This window comes from Xiphophorus hellerii, chromosome 9, assembly GCF_003331165.1.
Source record: "Xiphophorus hellerii strain 12219 chromosome 9, Xiphophorus_hellerii-4.1, whole genome shotgun sequence".
Lineage (NCBI taxonomy): Eukaryota > Metazoa > Chordata > Actinopteri > Cyprinodontiformes > Poeciliidae > Xiphophorus > Xiphophorus hellerii.
The window spans coordinates 8,967,216-8,993,726 of NC_045680.1; the positions used below are offsets into that span (position 1 = coordinate 8,967,216).

The following is a 26,511-nucleotide window of genomic DNA, read 5'->3' on the forward strand; positions in this document are numbered from 1 at the left end:
AGCTCGCATAGAACAGTGGTATGATGAAAGTCACTGTTAAAAGACATAACAAAAAAACATTTTCAGTGTGCCACAGACCTTATGCGAAAAATGGCAGCTTAGAGGAAATGTATAACCTCAAATCACCCTGAAAAAAGTGAAAACATTTTACTATTTATGTTGGTCTATCACATAAAATCCCAATTAAATACACTCAAGTTTGTGGTTGTAAGCAGGTATGACATGAAAAAAAAGGATGTAATTTCTTTGCAAAGCACTGCAAATGTTTGATTGTCACATTTACCAACAAATTGTAAATTAAGTAAAAGAAATCTAACATAATGAAAAAGAATATTTACCCTATATTCAAAATGTCATTCAAAAATTTTAGATTGGTTTCTCTCTAAAACTGAGGTATAGGTGATAGTTTATTTTTTTTAATTCAGGAGAAGTGTCAAAACATATTTATAAAAACAATACGGACACAAAAGGTTTACATTTTAACATTATTGACTTTAATAAAGGATTGACATGAAGCTACACAAACTTGTACATTCCCCCTGGAGTACATCAGTTTTCACTGTATTGCACTTTGTCAATATAATGTGCTTTGATTGGTACAAGCAGAAAAAGACACGCTTAGGCAAGCAGACAGCAGACACTTTTCCACAAAAACCCTCCTCACTATCATGGAGGTGGTCAAGTTCAAAAAGAAAAAAAAAACAAAAGGTTTGCTTCTTAAAGTAAAAACAAATACATAGGTCATGTACAAACACAATATCTCATAAATACAGCTACAGAAGTGCAAAGGATGCAGAAAAATTAAAACTGTAAAAATTAAGTGAACAAGCTTCAAGGAAAGAGAAAAAAAACGATGCAAAACATTGTATCAAGACACAAATAAATTATTCATGTAGCTGCCGCAAGAGGTCTGCAGTTGTGTGTGATTTTAGGACAGAACAAGAAACATCTGAAACAGTTTCAGTTCCATTAAACACATCAGAAATCAGAAAGACATTCACATAAAGAGTAAAATCATGTGGAACATATTTTAAACTGTAAATCATCCTATTCTTGTTTTTGTGCCGGCATTATGTGCTAATATGCAGCTTGTTGATTAGGATATAGCTACAGTAACTGACTTAAAGGTAAATTGTTTCAAAAATTAAACAGCATAACAAATAAAACTTCTGTACAATCAAATTGTCCAACATTTTAAATGCTGATTTTCTAAGGAATGTCATATCTGATGTGCCTTTTGTAATGTAAGCCCTTCATTGGTTTTTATCACATTTACAAATTAAAGTAATACTTTCCTCCGAAAATCTACAATAATTTAGCTACTGCTACACCAGTTAACTGGGTTGTGATAATACACTTTCTAAATTGCCAAGCATTTAAGAAAAGTGTTCCTACATGTATAAAGATTTCAGACTTAGTCTTATCACCATTTTAAAATATAAAATTCAAACATTCATCATCAATTTATAGGATTCACATACTGTATAAAGAAATAAGATACAAGGAAGGACTAATGATGTAAAGCACTTTGAAATGCCTTGCTGCTGAAATGTGCTATACAAATACAATTTGATTGATTGATTGATTGATTGATTGATAAAGATAGAACATCCATCCATCCATTTTCTAACACCCTTGTCCCTGGTGGGATCGGGAGGGCTGCTGGTGCCTAACTCCAGCTAACGTTTTGGGCAAGAGGCGGTGTACACCCTGAACAGGTCACCAGTCTATCGCAGGGCAACACAAAGACAGACAGAACACACAACCATGCACACACACACACTCACACCTAGGGAGAATTTGGAGAGACCAATTAACCTAACAGTCATGTTAGGTTAATTGTGGGAGGAAGCCGGAGTACCCGGAGAGAACCCACGCATGCACAGGCCTTCTTACTGCAAGGCAACAGTGCTAAAAACTGCGCCACTGTGCAGCCCTAACAATAGAACATAAGGAATGAAATGACAGAACAGAAAAGACACAATATAGAAATGAACAGAACAAAAAGAGGGTGGACAACAATTGAAAGGGAGAAAAGAGACAAGGAATAAAAACAACACAAAAAAGGAAGGAAAATGGAGGAAAGACAAGCAAGGAAGGGAATAATGAATGCCTCAAAGTACAAAAGGAAGAATACAAGGAATGAATGGGTGCAGAATGGGAAGTAGACAAGGAGGAAGAGAAGCATGGAAGGAAGCACACACGTAATGAACAAATGTAGGACACGAGAAAGGAAAGGAGGAAAATCATAACTAAGGAAGTAGAACTAAAAAAAGGAAAAGAAGAAAGGACACAGAACAAGGAAGGAAGGGTGCAAGGAACAGGAAAAGAAAAAAAAAGTGACTTGAGGGAGTAAGTAAACAAGGAACAAAGAAGGCAAAGAAGCACACAAAAAAGAAATGGACATAAGGGAGGGAAAAGAAAGAAAGGAGAAAAATGTGGACAGAAATAAGGAAAAATGGGAGGACACAAAATAGAAATAAAATACAGAGGGAAAGACATAAAACATTTGACAAAGGAATAAAAAATAAAGGCTGGAAAGATTTTGTCATCTTTTCCATGATTAACTAGACCAGGGTAATCACAGTCTAGCCTTTTCTGTAGGATCTCTGCAATAATTATGATTGGATTAATACATTTTCAGACCTGCATTTACTCTGATTATTAGGTTATCAAAAACCTTGCCTCTTCAATGAAACCTGCTCATCAGAAGTCATAGCTATGATTCCTAAAACTTAAAGAAAGTTTCTTAAATATGCTACACTATATTAAAAAAGTCACGTTTATGTCAACTGAAGTCTAAAAAACTAAAAAACAAACCTTCATCAATATGTAAGCAAGACGTTCACACCTTCATTTAATCCATTGGGCAGTAGAAGGTCACACAGAATAGTCTTCACAGTTGCAGGTCAGGAGCTCAGCGTTGTGTGGTGTTCTGAGGAAGTATAATCGGCGTACTTGCGATGCCAGCAAATGATTCTGGAAAGTGCAGATCCCTTTCCCACTCATCCGTCTCGGTGTTGTAGACTTGAACGATGCTTGTGACATTGTTCAGGTGCCAGTTATAGCCCCCTATGATGTAGACCTTAGCATCCAGAAGGCAGCAGCCCGCCTCGGACTGCCCTGCTCTCATGGGACTGACAGTCGTCCACTGGTCACTTTCTGGACTGTAATACTCAACCGCCAGCACATCGAAACAGCGGTCCACATGGTCCATGCGGCCACCCAGAGCGTAAACACGTTGTTGGGTGCTGATCATGGCGTGCAGCACTCTGGGTTCATTCATGGGGGCTTTGAAGTCCCACTGGTCTGATATTGGATCATAGCAGTGGAGCGTTTTCTTGTCGTCCAACGAGACCCCGTAACCTCCTGAAATGTACAACTTTTCTCTGCACGAAGTCCCAGCATGGCCCCAAATTCTGCGTTTCAACGGTTCCACATAAGACCACTCGTTCTTTTTTGGGCAATAACACTCCATGGAAGACAGACTCCCGGATCGATTACGGCCTCCAGTTGCGTATAGTTGTCCCTGCAGGACATTGAGTTGAAACTGGATGCGAGCCTCCTGCATGGATTGGATGCGTAGCCACTGGTTAAGATGCGGGTCGTAGCGGAAACAGTTGTCCACGGCCCCCTCCCCACTGCGGTATTGTAAGTGCTGCCCACCGACAATGTACACAAAGTTGTCAAGCACTGCGACACAGGAATGGCTGCACCCTGTCTCCATTTCTGTCAGCTCTTTGAACTGACGGGAAGCAGCATCAGGAAGGTAGTAAGACTTGGTGCTCACTGTGCGGTCGTTGTCAGTGTAGGGGGTCCCACCAAAGGTGATGAGGGACAACACGTCAGAGCGGATGAGCGTCCGTGAGGACTGCATTTCATGCTGTCGGAAGGGAAGGATCTGGTAATTGAAAGCCTCAAGGAGATACTGGCGGCATAGTACATCCTCCACCATGATGTCCACCGTCTGAACACTGTCTACCAACTCTGAGGAGAGCATGAGTGGAAACCGCACGTGGCAGAGGACGCTGCTCGCCTGAGCCCGACGGGACTCATCATGCTGGAGCCACCTTATGGCAGCGTGGAAGAGGTCGATCTCCTTGCAGTTCTTCAGCTTGTTGCTCTGCAGGAAGAAGATGAGGCGCTCCATAGGAATGTGAAGAAAGTCCTCTTCTTCAGCAATCTGGAGGAAGTGACGAAAGGTGAAGGCATCCACGGACTCTTTGAGGGAAGACAAGCTGAACGTGGTGGCCATCTGCCCAATGTGAAGGCAGGTCTCGACACTCATTGCAGACTTAAGAAATTCCTCACAAAGCTCCACTACGGGAACCATCTGGAGAAACACAGCAGCCCCCAGAACATCCTGAATACAGTCCAGGTCTAAAGTTACATCTGAACTGTAGGCAAAGTCGATGATATGTTTCAGCCCTCGGGCTGACAAACCCTTCAGCTCAATGGTGTCTTGGTTTGACTCCCTCATGCCTCCTGTAAACATAGCTCTGAAATCAAAAAGAGCACAATAAATCATGTTATTTACAAGTGTACTTCTGTTTGAAAAAGTTGTTTGAGATCCTTCTGAGTCTAGTGTAAACAGCCAATGAATAAAAAGTAAGAATAAGGTTATCTTTTGGCTTAATTGCCTACCGAGCCTTACAAATGTATTCATACTGTTTGAACAACCACAAAGACCAAGGAACAGTTTAAAATGGAGTTGTGCTATAAAATAATATCCCAAGATTTGAACACCACATGAGCACTGGTTAATCATCATCTGTAAGCAGAAAGAGAGTAGCATGACCAAAAAACCTGCAAAGACAGCATTCCATACAAACTAACAGGCTGGGCAAGGTGAATATTCATTAGAAAAGCAGCCAAAAAGCATATGGAAGAGTTGCAGAGATCTACAGATCAGATGGAAAAATGTGATGACAGGGAAACTATACAAATATGATAATTATGGACAACAACAAAAGCCATTATATCAAAACAAAACTCAGTTTGCTGAACGCCATGTAGGAGATACAGCAAACATGAAAAATGTGAAGTCAAAGTTTTGGCCTACATTAAAAACCGTGTATGGAAAAGTTAAACTGCACATCCAGAAACACATCATCCCTACAGTAAAAAATTATATTGGCACTATTCTGTAGAAAGGCTACGTCTTCAGCGAGGGAAGAGAAGATGCTCAAAGTTGATGGGAAAATGGATGTAACTAGCAACAAGACAAGGTGGAAGAAACCCTGAGAAAGGCTGCAAAAGACTTGTGACTGGGACGGAGGTTCAGCTTACAGCAAAACAACAATAACCATAAAAAAACCACCAAAAAAGTTGAAGAGGTAGAAATATTTTTGTAAGGCACTGTAGGCTTTCCTATTGAACATTTTCACCCACCATTAACATTCACTCAATAACTTCTGATAATATATTGAAAACAACACTAGTCATTACTTCCACCCTATTTTTTGCAAGCATCAGCTAAGTGCTTTAGATCGAAAATCCAAATGGACTTAGTGAAATCTCCAGACTAACCTGAAGTAATCACTACAGGCGGCCAGCACTGCTTTATGGACCTGGAAGTGCTCTTCATTGACAGCCAGCACGACATCCAGGAGCTGACCCTGAGCCCGCAAAACCGACAAGCCCTGGAGGAGAGTGGCACTATGGCTCGGGGCGGAGAAAGTACAGCGCAGGGTACTATTCTTGTTAGCCATACTGGAAAGAGAAATACGCCTTGTAACCATCAATAAACTAGAATGCAATCCCCCCCCTTTTCAAAAGAAAATGTAATATATTCCTAACAGAATTCTAAGCTGAAATGTTACATCTAGAAGCTGTTATCTGCTGATGAAAACAGGCCAGTGTGTGGATATGTAGTATCCAGTAACATTCTAATGGAAACATAATGTAATTTACTAGTCAAGCATAGGGGAATGCATTTAGTGTGGAGCTTTTGAATGAGTGAGAATGCATTTGTATACAAAGACACTAAAGAGAAAGCTATTTATCTTTTCAGGAACTTTAAATCTTCACATGCTTACAGGAATTAGCAAGGAAAAACAACAATTAGAGAATAAGGAAATGTTGCTCCATCAGTTGTTTGTAAAATCAACATCTAACAGTACAAAAACAGCACTGCACAGTGTCGTCTGAGAACTTTTTTCAACATCACATCAGATAGAATAAAAGTATAAAAATGCATCCATTACACATGAGGCCTGAGGAAAATATTTATGTTTACAAACATTTACACAAACGCTTCCTAATTGTATAAATCCATAAAGAGATTTTTTTTCTTTCTGAGTGGAAATATCAAACATTTAGGAAAAATAGAAAAGCAGAGGAGAACGACATTGGATGCAATAATAAAATTAAACCTTAATTAAAAAATTAAGGTAATAATATTCAATCATCTTAACTTAGAGTGAACCACAAAAAGTTACTTCTTTCCCTTCATTTTCTACATTCTTATTTTTTTAAGTTTACACTTACACACTGCTTAATTTGAATATTTGATGTTTTGGTAGCATGTAAAAATAAAATACTATTTCTACTTTATTTAAGTAAAGTTAAAGACAACTTGTAAATACAGCAACAACAAAAAAAGACATTTAAAAAAGCACTTACTATGAGGTGAGTTTTAATTTTATTGTTTGAGAAATACATTATGATTAGCCTCTGATGGATATAGACTATCCACTAAGAAAGCCTAATTTATTTATTAAAAATAAGGCATTTGCTTTTTTATATTCTATCTGAATTCTCAAATTTCTTGAGGTATTATGATAACTAAAGAAAATTATTAATGTAACTTAAAAATGTTTACTGTCTTGTGTAAGGTATTATTCATGTAAACGTAATTTAATCTGCTGAAGACATGTTATAGTATCCTCATATAAAGCTACAGGAGCCCCAGGGTCTGGAGGCCGAATCAGAGCCTCGGTGTTTCCTGACCCGAAGAAGCCGTGCTGCGAGTCGCTTCGGAGTACAGTCGGTTAATGGCCGTGGGGAGACACCGTGGTACCAGATAAACAACGCCAACGTACAACACCATCAACTGCAGCTCACTCACCTGTTCTCCGACTGGTTCGGAGCAAAATCGCCACCGTCCAACTCCGCCATCTTCTAGCACATACCAACACGCATAGAGCATTTTTAGGAATGTTATCAGGAAGTCATCGGCACGAATGGATGATTCATTATTGTTTTGGTTTATTTCGTGCAAAGAGCAGTTGGCGACTTCTGACACACGTTGTACAATTGTCTGTTTGAGGTCCTGCGGCGAAAGCAGAAATGACCAGTCCCCCTTTGGTGGCTGTTTAAAACACGAATCTCTCCTGTACCACCGCTACCTGATCACTAGAGGCCGACAGAGTAACGTGCTCCTTCTCCCCAACATGAAAACCCTGGCAACACATAAGAGATCTCTACTCTATATGAAAATACAGTTTTATTTTGTCCAATAAAGAAATGACTTTATTCAGTAACGGACAACTCTGTATTTGTGAAGTATCTTTTTTGTCAGATCCAATTGGGTAAAAATATGTTCACAAAATATGAAATTACCATGTTGATCTAAATCTGCAATGATCAGTGGGTGACTGCTCTTCTGATTAATGCTATGAAAACTACTCTCAAATAGTATGAATATTTGTCTTTTAGGTTAAATTTATGGAGAACATAAAGAGTTACTGTTCACAGTAAAGCAGTCATCAGTCTAGGAAGGTTATCCACTCAGTGACTCTTCCAGTTTCTGTATCTCAGTTGCAACTTACTGATGACACTGTGTATCACTTTAACCTCAGTCGAGACTTTTGTCTGAAAACATCCTGTTTGAAGCCTTGCAATGGCAAGGTAGGGTTGTCAGGTGTTGTCTTGGTCTTGTGATATCAAAATGTATCTCAAAAGCTCAAATAATACCTGAGCTATGATCACAATTCCCAGAGAAATTGAAAAAGGAGGCTTAATGGATGCAGAGCAGAGAGAAGGAGCAGAAAGTTAAAACCACCCTGTCCATCGATCATAATGGGCAAGAAACATCCTCAACTAGAACGTCTCTATACCAGAATTTCTAATCATACCGCCAAACAGAGATTTCAAAAGTGAGGTGCTTGCTAATAACTGAGGGTGTCATCCAAGACCTGTGAAACATTGTCTCTGCAGCCTGAAAATCAAGCTGTTAGCATGTCATGACAGTCATGAGATTGTCATACAGCAACAATCTTCAGTCAGAGGTCTTTGCAGATGAAATTTGCAGAAATGTGTAGATATGACATACAGTATATGTTATACTGTATATGCCCTATATGTTATATATAACATATAGGGCGCTCAACAACGATTGTTGTTGAGCGCCCTTATATACTGTACATATGACTTGCATGCTTTATGTGGAACGAAGCAGGGGCACAATGGGGGTACAAAGCAGAACTGAAACATATAATGCAAAATTCACTGAAACTTTACAGTTTTTAAAAAGAATTAAAATTAATTTAACTGGAAGCAAAATGAATGAAGCTTTACTTGAATGTTTACTACTGTGCTCATGCAGATAAAACACTATGCTACTGTAATGACCACAGATTGTTTACCAGATACATGGCGTCCCTCCTGTGGTCAAAACTGGGAAGTCTTTATCTCGATGTGGTGAAAGATAAACACTGTTAAGTTTGGGTTATAGAAGATTCCTTCTGCTGGTTTTGGTCTTTCAAGCTAAGCAATAAGAGACACTGACTCAAACCCTTTTTTTCAAATTCATGTGCAATGCGGTGGAAAATACAAGTAGGTCAGCTCTTTTGTTGTGTGTGTGCAAATAAAAAAGACATATTCTACCCTGAATAAGACAGATCAAAAGCTATTGTGCCTCTTGTTTGCTTCATTTTTTAAGGTCAACAATTTTGTTTTGTTGTGACCACTTCCTGTCATGTAGCTTCCTCAAAACATGCTGGAGGTTTACCTTTGAATTTTTGAGCCATCGTGTGTGTTTGTTTTTAACTGCTGTGTGCATTTTTACAATAACCAACAACGAGCCAGACTCTTAACCATCAGAGTAAAAATTTAATAAAACTTGATGGATACTTAAAATACAGTGTGATTTTAATAGAGATGAAGTCATTATAGGTATGTACTTAGAGTTGTTGCAAAGATACCCCACAAGGCTGCAATAATTGTAATAATTACTATATCATGTTTAGAAATGAAATTATAAGATTTGGAAAAGAAAAACCTGCGACAGACTGGTGACCTGTCCAGGGTGACCCCACCTATTGCCTGGAACGTTAGCTGGAGATAGACACCAGCACCTTCCAACCCCACTAGGGACAAGGGTGTAAGAAAATGGATGGATGGATGGATGGATGGATGAATGGATGGATGGATGGATGGATGGAAAAGAAAAACTACATATGCATTTGACAATGAAAATGGAAGAGAAAAGAAAACAAAGATACTGACTACTTGAATTTTAATAGGCAGTAAAAGAAAAATACAATGAAGATATTAAAATGCTACAAACCAGCTCAGGATTTCCCTTCCATCTTTTGAAAAATGTGAAAATATTAATGTGCAAATGTGAAGCAGTAGTGAATTATTCTGCTTTCTGATATACTACTGGCACCTTATTGAATTCATGTTGTGTTAGACATCAGTAACTTCCAGAAAATACACACAAAAGTAAACATAGAAGAAATACAAAGGTAAATTAAAAAAAAGATTCACATTTGTATTTAGTTTTATTTACAGAGACAAACATTTGTCAGCAACTCAGTCCAATGCTTGCACAGTCTTGTGCTGTTGAGGCAGGTAAACAGTTAAAGTGACTCAAAGTAATTCTGACTTCACATCAAACACCAGACCATTCCTATATATCAGCATGGCCAGCTCTGTTTCCACCTGTTCCAGGTTCTTCAAGTCTGCTTTCCTCAAAGTGTCATCTCCTGAGGCAAGACTCGAACTCTCATCATCAGATTCTCCGGAGCAGCATCCGTCTTTCTCCACCTGCTGTCCTGCCTCATCATCCCATTCGCCCTTCAGGACTGTGGCCTCTGAAACGGGCTTCTGCTCTGGAACTAGCTTGTGTAGCGTGACCTCATGCACTTCCTCTTTTCTCTCCCACATATCCTGTTATTGGGTCACATCAGTGGAAAGCAGATTCAGTATTCTGGGGCACAGGAACAACTACAAAGTCTGAAGTTAAGTTGCTTATAAGTTACGATCATTGGTATCAAAGATGAAAGTAATACCAGTAAATTACACTCAGTAATTTTCATGCAGAACTTTTTATATTTACTTTTTTTGGTTCTGGATGTTTTGAACAAGTTTTAAATGCCAATCCTGGGATGCAATACACATTTCTCTTATATATAACAAATTAAAAGCTCTTGTTTTGGCTATTTATTGTACTTTTGAGTAAGGAAATGTGAATATAATGGGCTGTAAGAACCTTTGACTGTATGACTGTATGGCTAGTTTTGGACTGAAAATTCACATTTTATTAAAATAATTAGAATTTTGCATATATCTCCACTATATCGTTTTCTGACTGCATTCTTTTCTAAATGCTTTATACAGTTTTATGATGTAACATAATTAATAACATTGCTATATGGATAAATTGAAGTATGCTATTTTTCCTTGTTTATGATAAACCAAAAATCTATTTGTTTACCACCTGCTCTGATGTATTTACATCAAATTGAATTTGTTTGATCCTTAAATAAAAACATGCTTCTGCTTTGTGGGGAAATAAAATAGTAGTTCTTTCACATCATCTTTCTATATGTTTGATAGGGACTTTCCTTCTCGAAACCGCTGTGCCCAAATTAGTGCATTTTTAAAATACACTAAAGGTATATTTAAAAATTATTCAAGAGTCTAGATGCAGAAATGGTCAAATTTGAGCCAAACAAAGTTTTATATTATAGAAAAATATTGTTAAAAACAACCAGTGGAGACACAGCTTCTTACTTCGCTCTCTGGTGGACGAAGATTGAAGTCTGGCATCACCGGTTTCGGCACAGGAGGAAACACCTTACTTTTGATTCTAAAACATTAAGACAGAACAGAAAATGTTTACACAACAGCAACTTGTGAAACCTTGTTTTCAGAAAGCCAGCTGTGAAATAGGACACACATAATTAGAATCCAGCATAAACAAAAAAAGAACTCATGAATCCTACCGTATAATCACATTTTATGTGAACTATATGGAAAATACAGCTAGATTACAAAATAACATTGAATTGGAGAGTGGAAAATTAAATAAACAATCCGAAAACAGATACGGATATGACAAAGGAATGTAAATAATCAATAACTTTAAATAGAGGATAACAATATAAAACAACCTTTAAAAAATTACAAACTTAGACTTGTTACATTATTTTAACATTATATAGCTTAGCTTAGTTGAACTTTTTAACATTTTGTCACTAAACAATCTCATTATTGTTTGCATATTTGTGAAGAACTTTGACAAGGACATTTGATATAAATATGTTTGCAAAAGAAAGTCTCACAAACCTCTTCAAGACAACGGTGCAAAATATTGAGAAAAGGAAAAACCCAAGCAACAATCCAAAACTTATCCACACTAAGGACAAGGAGAAAATAGCAGATTAAAAAGCAGAAGGTAAGACATTTACAACTTGAAAATTTACTGTTGTGATTTTAAAGTATCCACATCTATACAAAAGCCTTTTTTTCGAAAGTAGTAGAATTTGCAGGCTTGATACCATTGAAAGGCTTCTCTCGCAGTGTGGTAAAACTCTGCATGGCTACCGGCCCTTCTCCTGTTTGTGTCACTCCGGCCAGGGTGACGTTGTACTTGGTTGCCGGTGTTAAATCTTTCAGATGGTGTTTTGTTGCTGATGAGGATATGTTGATGCACTCTGTTTAAATGAGACAAAACACAAGCAAATATATTTTCTTTCTAACTACAAATTAAGAGAAACCACTAGAGAAAAGACAGTCTTACAAACCTGGAGGCTTGCTCTGTGAATTTATTTTTACGGTACATAATTTGTAATGTGTGAGGAAGCCATGGAGGTGCTCATATGAAATTTGTTTCCAGGTTAGATCAGCAGAGTCGTGTGTGTCAGAAACAGTCAGAAAATTCTGTGGCTCTTTGCTTGGCACTGAAACAACAAAAACAACAACTTGTATATCTATTTTTTGTCCATTTGACTTTGATACTGTGTCAAGAGACAAAACTATGAAGTGGCATTCACTGTAATAGTAACAAAATATGGAAATATGTAATTTGTTCCATAACATTTCTACCAACTATGCAGAAACAAAGGCATACATTGAGAGAATTATAGCAAAAATGTGCAAAACAAATTCCCTGTAAGAGTTTAAATTTGCACAAATATTTTCATGCAAAAATCATAACTAGCCCAAACCCAAACTGAAATTCTCAAAATGATAATTTAACATTTAAGCCAGTGAGAGACGGGACACCCCATTTTCAGTATAACTGATAGACTATCAGGCTGTTTCTGCCTCCTGTACTGTACATGCTTAAACATTATCTGTTAATGATTCCCATTGAAGAACTTGATGGATAGATTACTGAAGAAATACAGAATCAGAACTAAGTGAGAGCCAGATTGTACTGGTCAAGACTGACCCACTTGATTATAATTTGGTTGTGAAATAGTTTTTGTTAGTAGTGGTACTTGATTACATTTTTTAATAGAATTAATTGCAGAGTCTGTAATTAATTAATCACAATTTAATTGAAAACCATATGTTCTAATTTTACATACTATGTTCTTTTTTGAGACAGAATATGACTCTAAAAGTTTTTTGTTAATTTTGTTCGATCTGTCTTAATTCAATTTGCCCAAATCTGTCTTCACCTCAATCAATGGAAAGAGACAACTAAGTGAAGCGTAACAGCATGGATAACAAATGGGAGTATGAACTGGTAAAGAAGTGATCAATGTTTGAGGAGTATAATAGCATATATGAACAATAATGTTGATAATGCAGGGTTCCACCTGCATCATATTGAGGTGCAGAGCTGAGTGCACACACTTACCACCCTCTTTCTTATAGTATAGGCACATTTTCCCCGTCTGTGGTTTGCCATCATGACTTTTGTGTTCAAAGTACAGGTAGCGTGTGTAGTTCTTCATGTCTGTAACGGAAACGGAACAGGTGCTTCAGCTGTCTGGGGAGCCATATTTGATCATTTTCATCATGGAAGAGCAAAATTGCAAAAATTACATAGATAGATGTGATATTAAAAAAAAGTGCAGAAACCATAATATCCAACTTACAGTTATTTATTTCTTTTCTTTTGTTTGTTCTGTTCTTTGAAGTTAAACACCAAACTCTTTCTGGTATCAAATCTGCATCTTGGAGCTCGTAAAACTCCAGGCACATTTTGTTCTTTAATTTCTTATCCAGCATTGTTTTGTCACAAGCTGCGAACAAGGAAAGGTATGAAAACATTTGTGGTTGACATGAGGAAATAAACATGTTCTGACGCATACATGCACACAGTCTGTAGGACCCACTTTTTAAATCTGGGGCAGAAGCAGCTGGCACATGCACGACTGCTGGAGGAGACAACCCTGCCGCGTTTCTGGCAATAACAGTGATGTTGGCAGCTGAGTATGACACATAAACGGTGTAGCTGTTCTGTTTGGTATTGTGACTCTTCTTCTTACAGGGTTGTGTGACGTCTACAATGTAAGTCACCCCTCTTATGACTGCTGCCTGGGGCATCCGCTGATGAGACGAACAGAGATTGAATTATATACAGAAACAAATGGAAAATCCCCACCTCCCATTGCACAGTAGTGCAGCATAAAAACACAAAGGAGAGCTAGTGATTTAGAAAATCTGTTGATGGAAATTCTTTAAAAAGTTGCATGTAGATGTGCAGATGGTACTTGAAAGTACTTGAATTAGACAGGTTTCTTTAAAAAAAAATTGTTATGCATGATAAAAATAAGACACTAGCTGAAAGAGTAAGACAGGCAGGATGGAGCAACAGACCAAGGCTTCCAGACTGGTGAAGAATATGCACCGTTAATGACTAGTGGTTCACTCGTTAACTGTCTGCCACAATATTTTGCAGCTCTATGAGTCAGAGTGGAAACACAGAGGAAACAAATCTCAGTTTGTGCTGAAGTGAAAGACTGGGATCCTGATGCACTCACTACAGTTTAAAAGCCTGGAGTTATTAAGAATTTCTTCATATTTGGCTTTCAAGGAGCTGGAAGGACTTGCAGACGTCAAAGTTATGATTTTAATCCCTGAATCATTTGGTTTCTAAAAGACCTCAGTAGTTTAAAGCATATAGCATTAATGTTACTCGCCTGAAGTAACACAGACCCAATTTGTTACAAATTTGTCAAACTCATGACCCAAAGTCACAATATGACTCATAAATAGCACTTTAAAAGTAATATTAATATGTGTGATGCAAACACCTGAACACAAAAATGTGTCCAGTTTTGCCTAAATGTATGCCATTTCAGTAAAATGTATTACCAGATAAAGCATGCTAAAAGTACAGAATGCTCCCAATATCAATTTCTTACAATTTACATAATTTCAGCTTATTTTTCCTGTGAGTTTTTGGCTATTAATTGTTTTATCCACTATTTATAGAGTTAATAATTATACTTCCTAACTATAATATAAAATGCACCTTATCAGAATTTAAAGTTATGCAGTAGATACACTAGTTACACATTGCTGGAAGACTGGTTCTAAACTACAATTTAAATAACTTTGTTATGATATTATGTCTTCATTCTATTTTTATTCTTTGATTTATTTATTGTGTAACTCAATTTTGTTTCAGTAGGTTTTATTATGTAACAAAATATCCAGTAAATTAAACTTACTTACCTCCCAAGTCAGGTTGACTTGTTGAGTTCCATTTAAAAGTGTTGTTGTGCTCCGAACTAACGGAGGTTTTTCAAATTCTGTTGGAAAAATAATAATAATAAAAAAAACTTTTACATATTTGTGTTTTAATCAGACCAAATAAGAGTTAATAAAGAAATCATATTTTTAAAGCACTCTGTCTTTTTTTATTTACTTTCACAAATACAGACACAGTCTTTTAATTGTTTACAAAGATTATATAACCATTGAAATTTTGAGGTTTTGAGCTCATTTTGTATCTACAGAAAAGTTCTGTCTTTGTGAGTACAATTGCATGCACTTGTGTAGTTTCAATGAGTAAGTATCATTTTAGTGTGTACCTTGAGGGATTTAAAAGCTTAGATGTATGCTTATAGTTTCCAGCTGTACTAAAAGGAAGCAGAAAATTACATCGGTTTACCTGCAGGAACTATCACAACTGGTGACCAGTTGCTCCACAGCGCAGTTTCAGCCTGGATGGACCTCTGTCTGATTTGAACCTGGTAAGCTGTATTCTTCAGGAGATTCACAACAAGGAGTTTTTCTGTTTCAGTAAAAAGAATTTAACTATTATTTGTAATCTTTTTGTTTACCCATCCATTTTCTCCTCTGTGCATCCGATCTGCATAAATACACCGCTTGGTGCCTATCTCCATTAAATGATTAAACGAGATGCGGGTTACACCATGGACAGGTTCCCAGTCCATCATAGGACTGGGAACCACACAGCTCCCTGGGTAACACACAGTTCCCATTTACTCCCCAACTGTTCCTCACTGCCTGTGATTACATTTTTGGTTCCTATATAGCTCTCCACTCCTTTCTCATCATATTTATAGATCCCTTGTCTCTTTTCCCATTGCTGATTCCGTCCATAATTTTCAGTATTTCTCTATTTGATATTCTGATGTGTTGTGTCTTTTGTGTTTTCCTCAATGTTTTCCCGTTGTGCCAGAAACCAAGTTCTGAACGTTGCTCCGTTTTTATTTGTTAAACTATTCAGGACGAACTGTCAGATTTCCTTGGTCCAAGCTCAACACCACTAAGCATGACGCCATGAAGAGAGAGACCAGAATGCGAACCTCAAGCTGCAAGGCAATAGTTCTAACATACATTTCCTCATTTGCTTTTCAGATATCTGAATTTTGCATGTAAGTTATTAGTCCATATGCAACAGGAGTGCACATATCAGATGAAAGATAATAACACACCAAAGATATAATGGATGGCTGATTAATCATACTTCTTTCTCAATGTAAAAACATGAAACCCCTGGGGAAAAAACAGGAATCATTTTTTTCAGAGCTACGCATCACATGATGATTTCTGTTTTATGTTTGCTCCACTTGAACTAAAAAAAATGCTGATTTTTGTGTGAAGGTGTCTAGAGAAATAAATCATGCAGCTATAGCCAACCTTAAATGAGAACACACAACTGAGCTGAAAGGCAACTAGGTTTCTAAATGTAGAGCTAAACACACCTTAGTACCTTCAGCCACACACATAAAGAGCAATACTGAACTTCAAAAGAAAAACCCACAAACGATGCAAAACATGAAACCCAGACGTGCAAAAAAAAAAACCATGCCCTGAATAGGGTCAGAACATCAACATCAACTAAAATATCAACTAATCACCAAGATCTCAACACTGTAATTACTAATGACATGTATTAGTTTGTACAAATTATAACAATTTTGATTATTAAATAATACCAAATTGATATTTCAGGAGTTTTAATAAAATATGTTGCTGTGTGAAGCTGTGAACTAAATAGGATTCCAGCTGTTAAGGATGGTGGAATTTGCAGTTGTTTTAATATTGGTGCCTATTTCAAGCAATCAGATTTGGGTTTGAATTGAATTGATGTTGAACTGAATTTGAGACTGTGAAGGAGGGGAGGATACTGAAGAAATTGTCATCCATCATGGACAACCTAGACCAACCCTGGCTCCACCACACACAGGTGAAATACAGAACAGACAGATACAGAACATCTTTCCTTCCATATGCAATTTAAGTTTAAGATATGCAATCATCTTAAACAATGACTCAGTCTGATTATTACTGGTGACTTGTTATTGGTATTGTTCCACATGCACAAAATATTGCGTAATAATTTTAAAGGAATACATTTCTATTGAGCTTATTGTCTGTTTCCTTTATGTCATGCTGATGCTGCCAGATATCGCTATACTTTAACTTACTATAGGCTTTCTCCAGGATTGTGAATTTTTAGATTTTGTTTGTATGGATTTGTATTTCTAAAGATGTCTCTATTGTTTTATGACCGGTGTTTGTCTATGCTTGCTAGTTTTCCGCCTTTAAGCATTTCGCCTAAAGGCATCTCTCTTTTCCGTCTATCTCATTTGAACCTGGTAAGCTGTATTCTTCAGAAAATTCACGACAAGGGGTTTTTCTGTTTCCATAAAAATAAATTAACTATTATTTGTAATCTTTTTATTTACCCATCCATTTGTAAACAAAATGGATGGGCTACATTAAAGCTGAAGTAGGTAACCTTTATCAAGAATATATTTTTTTAAATATTTGTAAAAACTATTACTATGGCATGACAGCATAGTATGAGACAGATAATCAATGAAAACATGGAGCTCCTCTTCTGCCTCCCTATGGTCCTACAACAATCTGCAGAATTACACCACTTGGTCAGAAGCAACCAATGAGAGCCAGGAGGAGGGTCTTAGTGCTGTCAATCATGTTCAGAATTTGAACCTTCTTGCTGAAAGGCTACAGTGCTACCAACTACCAGGCCCAGGCAATTTTACATTTAAATATCAAACATGCAATGTTTTCGGAGCAGAAAAAGGAAACCAGAATACAAGCAGAAATCCAGGGATTCACATATAATTTGAAAGACTAACTGAAGGAATATTTGTGCACTCACGCTTAGGAGCTTTATTGGTAGTATTCATTAGTCTCTGTAAGAAAATGTCAACATAAATTAGTATTAGTCAATAGGTAACTTAAAAGAAATGCAAAAACATAAGAACTTGTAAAGAAAGAACAATTAACCTTACTTTTTCCCATGATTCTTTTTCATGATTCTGATATTTCCTGAACCAGACCTCAGCTAAAGATGGATATTTAGACTCCCAACTTAAACTGAGATTGTTTCTCAACCAGGACACATTTATATTTTGTGGTGGTTCATATTTAACTGTAGAGAAAAACAACTGTTAAACATTTTGTGAAAACATATGGTTGAGTGTTGTTCGGTGCATCCGGTACCTGTATGTTGCAATATTCCAGACCTTATAGGTGAGGTGCAGATGGATTTTCCAGCACGAGCCTCCACCCACATGTCAATTCTTAAAGTGACTATCAGTCTTTCCTCACCGAGCTCTATGTGGTTCTCCTTAATGTCTCCAATTTTGTATTTTGAGGCAATTTCAGAACTGTCACTACCAAAAAATGGAGATGTAAAAATGATCAAATTAAATACATGTTTGTAAAATGAGTAAATACAGCTTGCCATACTAAAACCACAATTTGATCTATCTACACACTTTTTATTCTCATGAACTTTATGTTTTTACTTTAATTTTCATCAACATCATATGTAGGAAGCAGTTATATGTGTTAAACCTGTGCGGTATTTGTTCCATCAAACTACACTTACTGTCTGAAACATATCACCAGTTCTTTGATGGTTCTCAAACCACAGTGGACTTCTGCCTGTTTATTATTCACTATTGGTTGATTTTTCTGTCTACAATAGTCCAGATTATTTGTGGAAAGCCTGCCCAATCACAATTTTTTGTGTGTATTTACAATATTCTATTCTTTGTCTCTTTATTATTTGTTTTGCTTGTTTCCTGGTTTATGTTTACTCTTCTTCTCCTCCTCTTGGACCATCATTCTCTTGCCTTCATTCTCTCTGTCTGGTCTCGAATCTTAGCTGAAGTCTTTTACTAATAAACCACCTGGCTCTTGTCAGCAATAAAACTCCCTAGTGCTGTAGCTTCTCTCTTTCCTTAACTCTTTTCTTTTGTTTTCTTGCCCTGGCTCCCTGTGAGGTCCTCTACTTCGCTTTGGTCTATCTGTCCGCACTGAGGACACCACTACAACCAGCAGTGCTCTGCATTTGTGTCCTACGCACCACACTCTCCATGTGAGGTGGGTCTAGCAGATCTTTTACACCTTCTCCAAAGGATCGGGCTGAGGTCTGCACTTCTCTTCTTCTTAGCTGTCATTTCCAAGATTCACAACCAGTGTCACGTATCAAAAAAAACCCCTCCTACAGCTCAGACCATTAGATGCTCCGCCTGCAGCAGCCCCAACAGATCTCAAGGCAGCAGCAGAAGTTATTCAACTCTCTCCTGCAGCAGCAGAAGCTGACCTTGCTGCTGCAATTCTCCTCTCTGGTAGCCTAGCTCTTTCTGGGCTCCTCCAAGGATGTCTCTGGCTTCAGTGCCAGCCTCCTGAGCACCTGAATGGGCTCCAGACACACACCAAGCATTCCAGCCTACAGAGCTCCGCCATGGGTCCCTGTCTCAAGATGGTCTTTGGGCCTCCAGTATAGTCTACCCAAAGGTTCCTTCGCCTTCATCGCCAGCCATCATCTGGGTTCTTCCGCCTTTAGGATGAGTCTTCAGAATCCTCAGTCACTGTCATTGACTTCTGGATTCTCCTACTCCACTATTGCTGGCCTCAAAGCTCCTGCGTTGCTAGCTTTCAGTCTCCAAGTATTTGTGTAATCTTTCTCCTGTGTGGCTCAGCTTCTGCTGATGGCCTCCTGATTTGCTGCCCAGACAGCCTCTTGAGCACCTTCGTCACAGGCCTCTGGTCTCCTGTCCTCCTATGATAATGGTCTCAAAATTCCAAGCTTCTGCACCACAGTCTTCCAGAACTCCAGCGCTATAAGCCTCCTGACTCCCATCATCACCATGGCTGACCTCCTACATATTTTCCTACATCCAGAATATCTTACTGGACGACCTCATTGTCTTCCCGCTGAACTTTTCATTTAATTGTATGATCTTTCGATCGCCCCCCCTTGAATTATTGTTTTGTTTTTTGCTCTGCTCTCTTTCCATGGCTTCCTCCATCCAACCTGTCTGGATTGTTTTTGTTTGTTTGTTTTGAGGATTGCTGCAAGTGATTGCCCAATGTATCTACATGGTTGTCCAGAAGGAGTGAATGTTGCAAGTCAGTGATTCAATGCATTTTTTTAAAATCAAGTTGAATAATGAACTGAACTTGATTGCACTGTTTGATAGCTAAGAAAAAATTGGAAATTGTAAAGTGCCAAAAAGTCTTATTTTATACACACGTACTGCTGATGATCTAATCATCAAGAGTCTTTGTCAGACCGAACTTAATCCTATGGAAACAGCAAACAGCAAAAATTGTTTCAATTTTTTAAGACCGTTTGTATTGTACTGTACAGTACTGTTGCTTTTATCATGTGGCATTTTATGACCCTATAGTTCACTCTACAGAGAACCACTGGTTAAGATTAACCTCAGAGCTACAACATGAAATAATTAACAGAATAGTTTTGGGGTTTTTTTGTATAAAACATCACACAAGGAACAAAACTTTTGGACCAATTTAGCAATCATTCAGTATGTTTTGATAAATAAAGCATTCAGTCTATTCATGGTAAACCCTCATGATGACATTTATATCTGCAGCATTACAGCTTCACTTTCATACTAGAGGAAATGGTGACCTATCTCCTAACTCTTTCGTCCTTAGAGAGAACTGAAAGGAGTTTATCTGCATGCTGCTTAACGTTTCTTTCAGGAGTTCTGTTTACAAAATCTTCCTCTTCAACACTGAGCAGTACTCACTTAAAGTAAAAGTCAAATGTCACTTCTGTTTCAGTGGTGTTGAAATCCCATTCACAGATGTAAACATTCTTGTCTTCATCTTGTCGGAAGCACAGAGGACTGGAAGGAGGTTCACATGCTGACCCTTAAAAGAAAATAGTGTTATACATCTATTTATGTCAAGAAATTAATATTTGAGCAAACAGAAAAATGATCAGTTTGATTAAATGGTATGTTTTTTTCTATTGCTGCTGTTAAGCCAAATTATTCAGTAAATGGACTTCCTTACACTCCCTCTTTGGAGCTTGTTGTAGATTTTTGTGTAATTGTGTTTCTTTTCCCTTTTCTTTTTTAGACGCATCCACTTGAACGTTTGTGTGGTGTAACATTTACCATAAAATAGATCTTTTTTTCCTCTTCCAAAGAGAGTGTGAAGTGAATTTGAACAGAAATCTGAAAGTAACTTTAAACAACCATCTGGACAACAGGTTAGATATCGGTTTGAATTTGATCGGTAGGTCTTCACTGAGGCAGCTCAGACAGCGCTGAGCGGATGTCACCTGCTAGTGCAAACCACATAATTCTGATAAGCTAACCAATGTTCTGCGGCTGATCTTCACTTTAGTTGATTTGTCACTTTCGTATGAAAAGTTATTATCCAGGAGTCATTTTGTTGTCAATAAAAGTTTGACAATGACTCTTTAGAGAAAATAAAATGATGAGTTTACCTTTGCTGATTGTTGCAAGGAGCAGAAATATCACATATCCATTTAGTGAACTCAAGTGCTGAAAAGATTCCATGAGGTAAAGTAGAAAGATGATCATAACTGAGTGTAGGAGAGCCCATGAAGCCAACCTATGTTCGCATAACTGATTTGTGTTTCCCAGAAACGTCATATTTTCACATCTCAACTTATATGAGTTAGAGCAAAACCACAACGAGTCAGGGGTGGGGGGAGCTTGTGTTCGTCACCCTTGCAGACATCCATTGCAGTGACTCTTTGAAGTCTTTTCTTGATTTTTTTTTCTATGCTCATTTCCCTACAATTATTTTTCTGTTTACGCTTACCATCAATAGTGTCGAAATAATTGGGGAAACTACAGGAAAAGATTATAGACACCTACATGTAGCGTGATGTGTCACATAGAGAGCTGCTTGCACACCTAATTGAGTTATTAAAAGGAGGGGAAAAGTACCAAGTTTTCTCAATTTGGGTAAGAATCTGAGAAACTGTATAAATCATCTAGGTCAAAGAGTTTTTGGCTTCATGATTTCAGTTAATTGAACATTTATTTTCTTCATCAGACAGTGCTGTCAAGGACAAGTGTGCCATTTTTCCTCTTTTCTGACAAGAATCACTGAAAAAGAAATGTTCAAAACTACAACAGTAACAAAGTACACCAATTTGGAAAAGAAACAATATAAGGAAACAATATAACAGGGCTCTCTTATTTTATGCAAAGTGCTAAATGGGTTTTCTGGAGATCTCAGTTAACTGTAAAATAAGATTTGGCATAAGAGACAACAAAAATGTTGTGTTAAACATTATTTTATGCAACACAGTTTCAGTGTCCTAAAACATGGAGAAGCGTGGTCTGAGGAGGTTGCGATTGTCACTTCCTTTCGTTAGAACTGATGCATTGTGCAGACCACCACCTTTTCTCTGCATCCTGTCTGACTGCTGAGTGACAGAGGCTCCCTTGCAGGGAATGTGTTGCAATGCAACAAGCCAAGAGAATCGCACAGCTTATTTGAATGAAAGCTAAAGAGAAAGCATTTTCAATGTATGAAATATAATAGTAGAATGTTAACTTTTGCAGAAACTAAGCTGCGAAAAAGTGGAGGAGCAGCACCATTTTTGAAACAATATTTTGAGTTAAAATCTCTAGCAGATAGTTTATAAAATTATCTTTAGTTGTTTTTTAATTAGCTTCAAATCTGGACAGGACATATCTTCCATTTTTACATTTTACTTCTTAGTTATTCATCCAAAGTGCCAGTTTTATTATCTGCCAACTTGTCATGTCATGTCATATCATGTTTTGATGCTTTATATAAGTATCAAAACATTTATTATTAGAGGGATGCAGAGATCATTCCCATGTTTGACTAGTCAAGAAAAACGTATGCTTTTTAATTTTGTCAGCGTCTTGGTTTCTTGAGTTGGTTTTGGGTTTTTATTACTTTCTGTGCTCCTTAGTTAATTTTCTTTGATTAAATCAGCCATGTTTCTGTTATGCTTTGGTTCAGTTCTTCCTTAGTGTTTCTAGTTTATAATTATTTCTTGTGTCTAGTTATTTTTTGTTTCCCTAGTTTTATTATGTTTTTTGGGTCTAGTTATTCTTTAGTGTTTGATGCATTTCCCAAAACCTTGTGTACTTTCCCTTGCCCCCTGTGCCACTTTTTCTCTCGCTCCCCTCACACCTGCAATCAGTTAGCTAATCATCAGCCCATTGTCCTTCATTCACACTCAAAGTAACTTAACACTTCTGTCACCCTCCTTTTGGTTTCTGTTATAACCTATTTTCTCCCTGTAGTTTTTGTACTGTTCTTTATTTCCTGTATTTCTGTGGTTTTTGTTCTCCTCTGGCTCACTGCATTGTCTGTGTCTCCATGTTTTGTTTTGGTTTTTTTTGTAAGTTTTTGTTCTTTATGTTTTCATGAAATTCTTCTACATTATTCATGCTCCCAGCTCCAGTCTGCAGTTTGGTCCACCTACAAATTTGCAATTTATGTCAAATTTTTATCTCCCGTATTGTGCCATAAGATATCAATAAATGTCACGTACAATGTCATGAGCTGAACTTCAAATTGTTCAAACTGCAATGATAATGCTTCAGCATTGTATGTTGCTGGTGTCTCTATGCCTTTGATGTGATGTATAACCCAGATCTTTGTTGTTTGTGTGAGCTACGGCTTGACAAATGTTAAAAATATCCGGAAGCCAAAACCATCACAGTACCTCTGATGTGACTGGTCTACACCTAGAGTCTGTTTACTCATAACACTTGTCACTTAGCGGTGGCTGACAACTTGTCAGTGTCATTTACTGTTTCTAACTGGTCATACTGAGGCAACATGTAGTGTCCGCTAAAATACTACACATAGAAAATCTTGCTTTTTATCTGTGGTTTCTGCTATGTAACTTAAACTGATACCATTTTAGCTTCCAAAAGATCAAGAGAGCGAACTGAGGCATAGTAATAAACAAATAAAACAAGTAAGCTTTTAGATTGAGGCAATGATGATGAAAAATGAAAACCCAATTGAAATGATCAACTAAGGGGAAAGGACAAACTCTGATCTAAGGGTCATGATACAAAGTAAAGCAGTCTTCCCAGTTCCAGCTTAGGTGGTTCTTGCCTTGGAATCTGACAGATCAACGTTGGTTCTGAACTTTTTGTTTTATTCAAATCTTCTCCTCCAGATTATGTTTAGACATGAAAATCCAAAATGTTATGTTCCAAAGCCTCTTTTCCATGATGTTCTTATAGTCTTTTACGTAGTTTAATCATTGTTCTTCAGATCTTCCCAGGTATAAACTCATCCTTCATAGAAGTTTGTATTTAAACAATAATAAGACTTTGCTCCACTGTCCTTTAGATTTGGAGAAAAAATAATTGCATTGTTTATTACCAGTTTAATTCTTTTAATTAAAATGAGCATTGATTCTAAATAAATACTAACACAGAAAAAAATACTAAAATATTCTAAAAATATATAATAAAATGTGGAGTTGACATTGCCCTGGGTAACTATCAACATTAAAATGTTCTGGCTGGTACATAGTAGTTTCATTCACACAGTTATCTACTAATTGCTCAAACCCTCTCCAGATAACCTCACTTAGAGAACTAGGGACTTTATTTTTAAGCAACTGAACATTCAACATATTGGAATTGACACAATGTTTACATTTATTTGTATAGGTTCAACAGGAAAATACAATAGTCTGTTGTTCTTGGTGTGATTTGTAGACCACAAAGTCTCTCTTTATTACCAGAATTTGTGCTTACGGTAAGGCAGAAGCCGTTTGAGGAGCTTCTGGGACTTAACGATCGTCACATTGTGGTATGTGAAGTGGCATCTTCCTGTGACTCTTCCCCAAACTGGATCCTCATTCTGTTCCCCATTTCCCGGCCATGAAGTTTCACACCCTGTGATTCTATGTTTGCTTTAAAAAGTTGCTTGCAAAAATAGAAACAGTTTAACTGACCAGATAACCCACAGTTTCAGCGATACTTATGAGAAACTGAAAATGTAGTGGTTAAGGTTGCAGTGTGTATCAGTGAGGTGGAAAAACTCTGGTGATGATGGACAGTTTTAAGCAGCATTTTATAATTTCTAAAACGTAAAGCACCATGCTATTTCTACTAAATCTACTGATTTACTTCGAATTAAAAAAATAATAATAATGTTTTGGAAGGCTTTGCATATTATTGTTCTAGTTTGGCAAAAAAACTTAAAAACAAAAAATAAAAATCATGTCCATATTGAATTATTAGAATGAGAGCAACCTGAACTGATTATATGAATTAAGTGGAGTCATGTGGGGTAGTTAGTAGTAGTTAGTGTCCTTCAGTTTTGCACTGATCTAACAGATTTTATTTGAAAGAATCTTAAAGAAACGTTTTTAGTTGGAGTCTCAGCAGCAGATCTGAATAGGGTTTGCATGTTTGAGGCGCTCAGAGGAGCAGCTGACAGCTTGTGTTAGCTGTGTATTCAGCATTAGTTGTTTCATGTAATTCCAGTTGGGTTCATGCTGATTTTGTCACAAGAAGAGCTTTGAAGAGAGAGACTGTATTTGAGGAGTCAAATTCAGAAATTCAAACAGCTCTTTTAAATAAGGGTTGTTCTCTTGGAAATAATTCATCCACATGCGTTAGTTTATCAGGCAATTATATTTCACTTACTCTAGTTGGAACCATTGTGAAAACGTTAACCACAGGTGGCTGCTAAAGTTAAAAAAAAATCATACATATTCTCTTTTTTTCCTGTCCTTTTCTGCATAGTGGTCTCCTCACAGCATGATACTTCCCTCAAGGCTCATGGGAAACTGCAAATTACTTTTTATGGTTTCATCTAAAAACGTACCTTTTCTTCTTCCGACACTTCCATAAATAACAGATTTGCGAAGTGAGGAAAGTAATACTTTCCCCTGTCATCAGTTTCTCCAATCATTCTCCTCCCTTAGAGCTCCTGCAGGAATCTTGGCTCCATCCCATATTAATGCTTTTCTAGCCTTGCCTGTATAGGATGGATATGTCTGAGTAGGTTTTGGTTCCAGTTTTGGATGATAAACAGAGATAACCAAACCTTATGTTATTCCTTCACATTCTAATGTTGATTTAAACTTTTTCCACATCTTTATTTCTGACCAGTCAGCTGTGTTCCTTAGTCCAGTATTTCCCAACCCTGATCTTCAAGGCACAATGACCTGCACAATGTCCCCCTGCTTCAGCACATCCATTCAGATGATTGGATTTCAGCAAAAGCCTGTTAATCAGCCATCAACTGAAATCATCAGCGAAATGCCTAAAACATGCAGGGCAGAGTGCCTTGAAAACCAGGGTTGAAAAACACTGCTTTAAAAATGTCCTTTCTCCTAAGTTAAATTTGATTTTACTTCACTGTGCATGCCAAGAGAGAGTTTAGATATTTGTTTTGATAGTTAATTTGAATTCTTTATTGTGTCCTCAACAACAAAATTATTTCCAGGCATCAAATGATTAAATGATATGATGTATAAAAGGCATAGTATGGATTCTATCTATCTATCTATCTATCTATCTATCTATCTATCTATCTATCTATCTATCTATCTATCTA

General features: G+C 37.2%; 2 protein-coding genes across 4 annotated transcripts; both read right to left on the reverse strand.

The window, feature by feature from the left end:
- Nucleotides 1–471: 471 nt before the first annotated feature.
- Nucleotides 472–7,353, reverse strand: klhl26 (kelch-like family member 26). 2 transcript variants are annotated; one of them, XM_032572405.1, is made up of 3 exons: nucleotides 7,070–7,353; nucleotides 5,530–5,712; nucleotides 472–4,499 (listed from the first exon to the last, which is right to left on the reverse strand). In XM_032572405.1, exons 1-3 carry the CDS (start codon nucleotides 7,117–7,119, stop codon nucleotides 2,918–2,920), a joined length of 1,815 nt encoding a protein of 604 aa, XP_032428296.1. In that variant the 5' UTR covers nucleotides 7,120–7,353; the 3' UTR covers nucleotides 472–2,917. The 2 variants fall into 2 exon arrangements, with proteins under 2 accessions (XP_032428296.1, XP_032428297.1); XM_032572406.1 differs by lacking the exon at nucleotides 5,530–5,712.
- Nucleotides 7,354–9,443: 2,090 nt separating this feature from the next.
- On the reverse strand, nucleotides 9,444–21,585 carry il12rb1 (interleukin 12 receptor subunit beta 1). Of its 2 annotated transcripts, none has more exons than XM_032572404.1 (15): nucleotides 21,410–21,585; nucleotides 20,703–20,826; nucleotides 18,136–18,308; nucleotides 17,925–18,064; nucleotides 17,792–17,825; nucleotides 15,305–15,427; nucleotides 14,866–14,942; nucleotides 13,521–13,734; nucleotides 13,281–13,427; nucleotides 13,040–13,138; nucleotides 11,976–12,131; nucleotides 11,730–11,885; nucleotides 11,518–11,587; nucleotides 10,963–11,038; nucleotides 9,444–10,116 (listed from the first exon to the last, which is right to left on the reverse strand). In XM_032572404.1, exons 1-15 carry the CDS (start codon nucleotides 21,576–21,578, stop codon nucleotides 9,817–9,819), a joined length of 2,058 nt encoding a protein of 685 aa, XP_032428295.1. In that variant the 5' UTR covers nucleotides 21,579–21,585; the 3' UTR covers nucleotides 9,444–9,816. The 2 variants fall into 2 exon arrangements, with proteins under 2 accessions (XP_032428295.1, XP_032428293.1); XM_032572402.1 differs by having other exon boundaries at nucleotides 17,792–17,823; nucleotides 17,920–18,064.
- Between the last annotated feature and the right edge of the window lie 4,926 nt (nucleotides 21,586–26,511).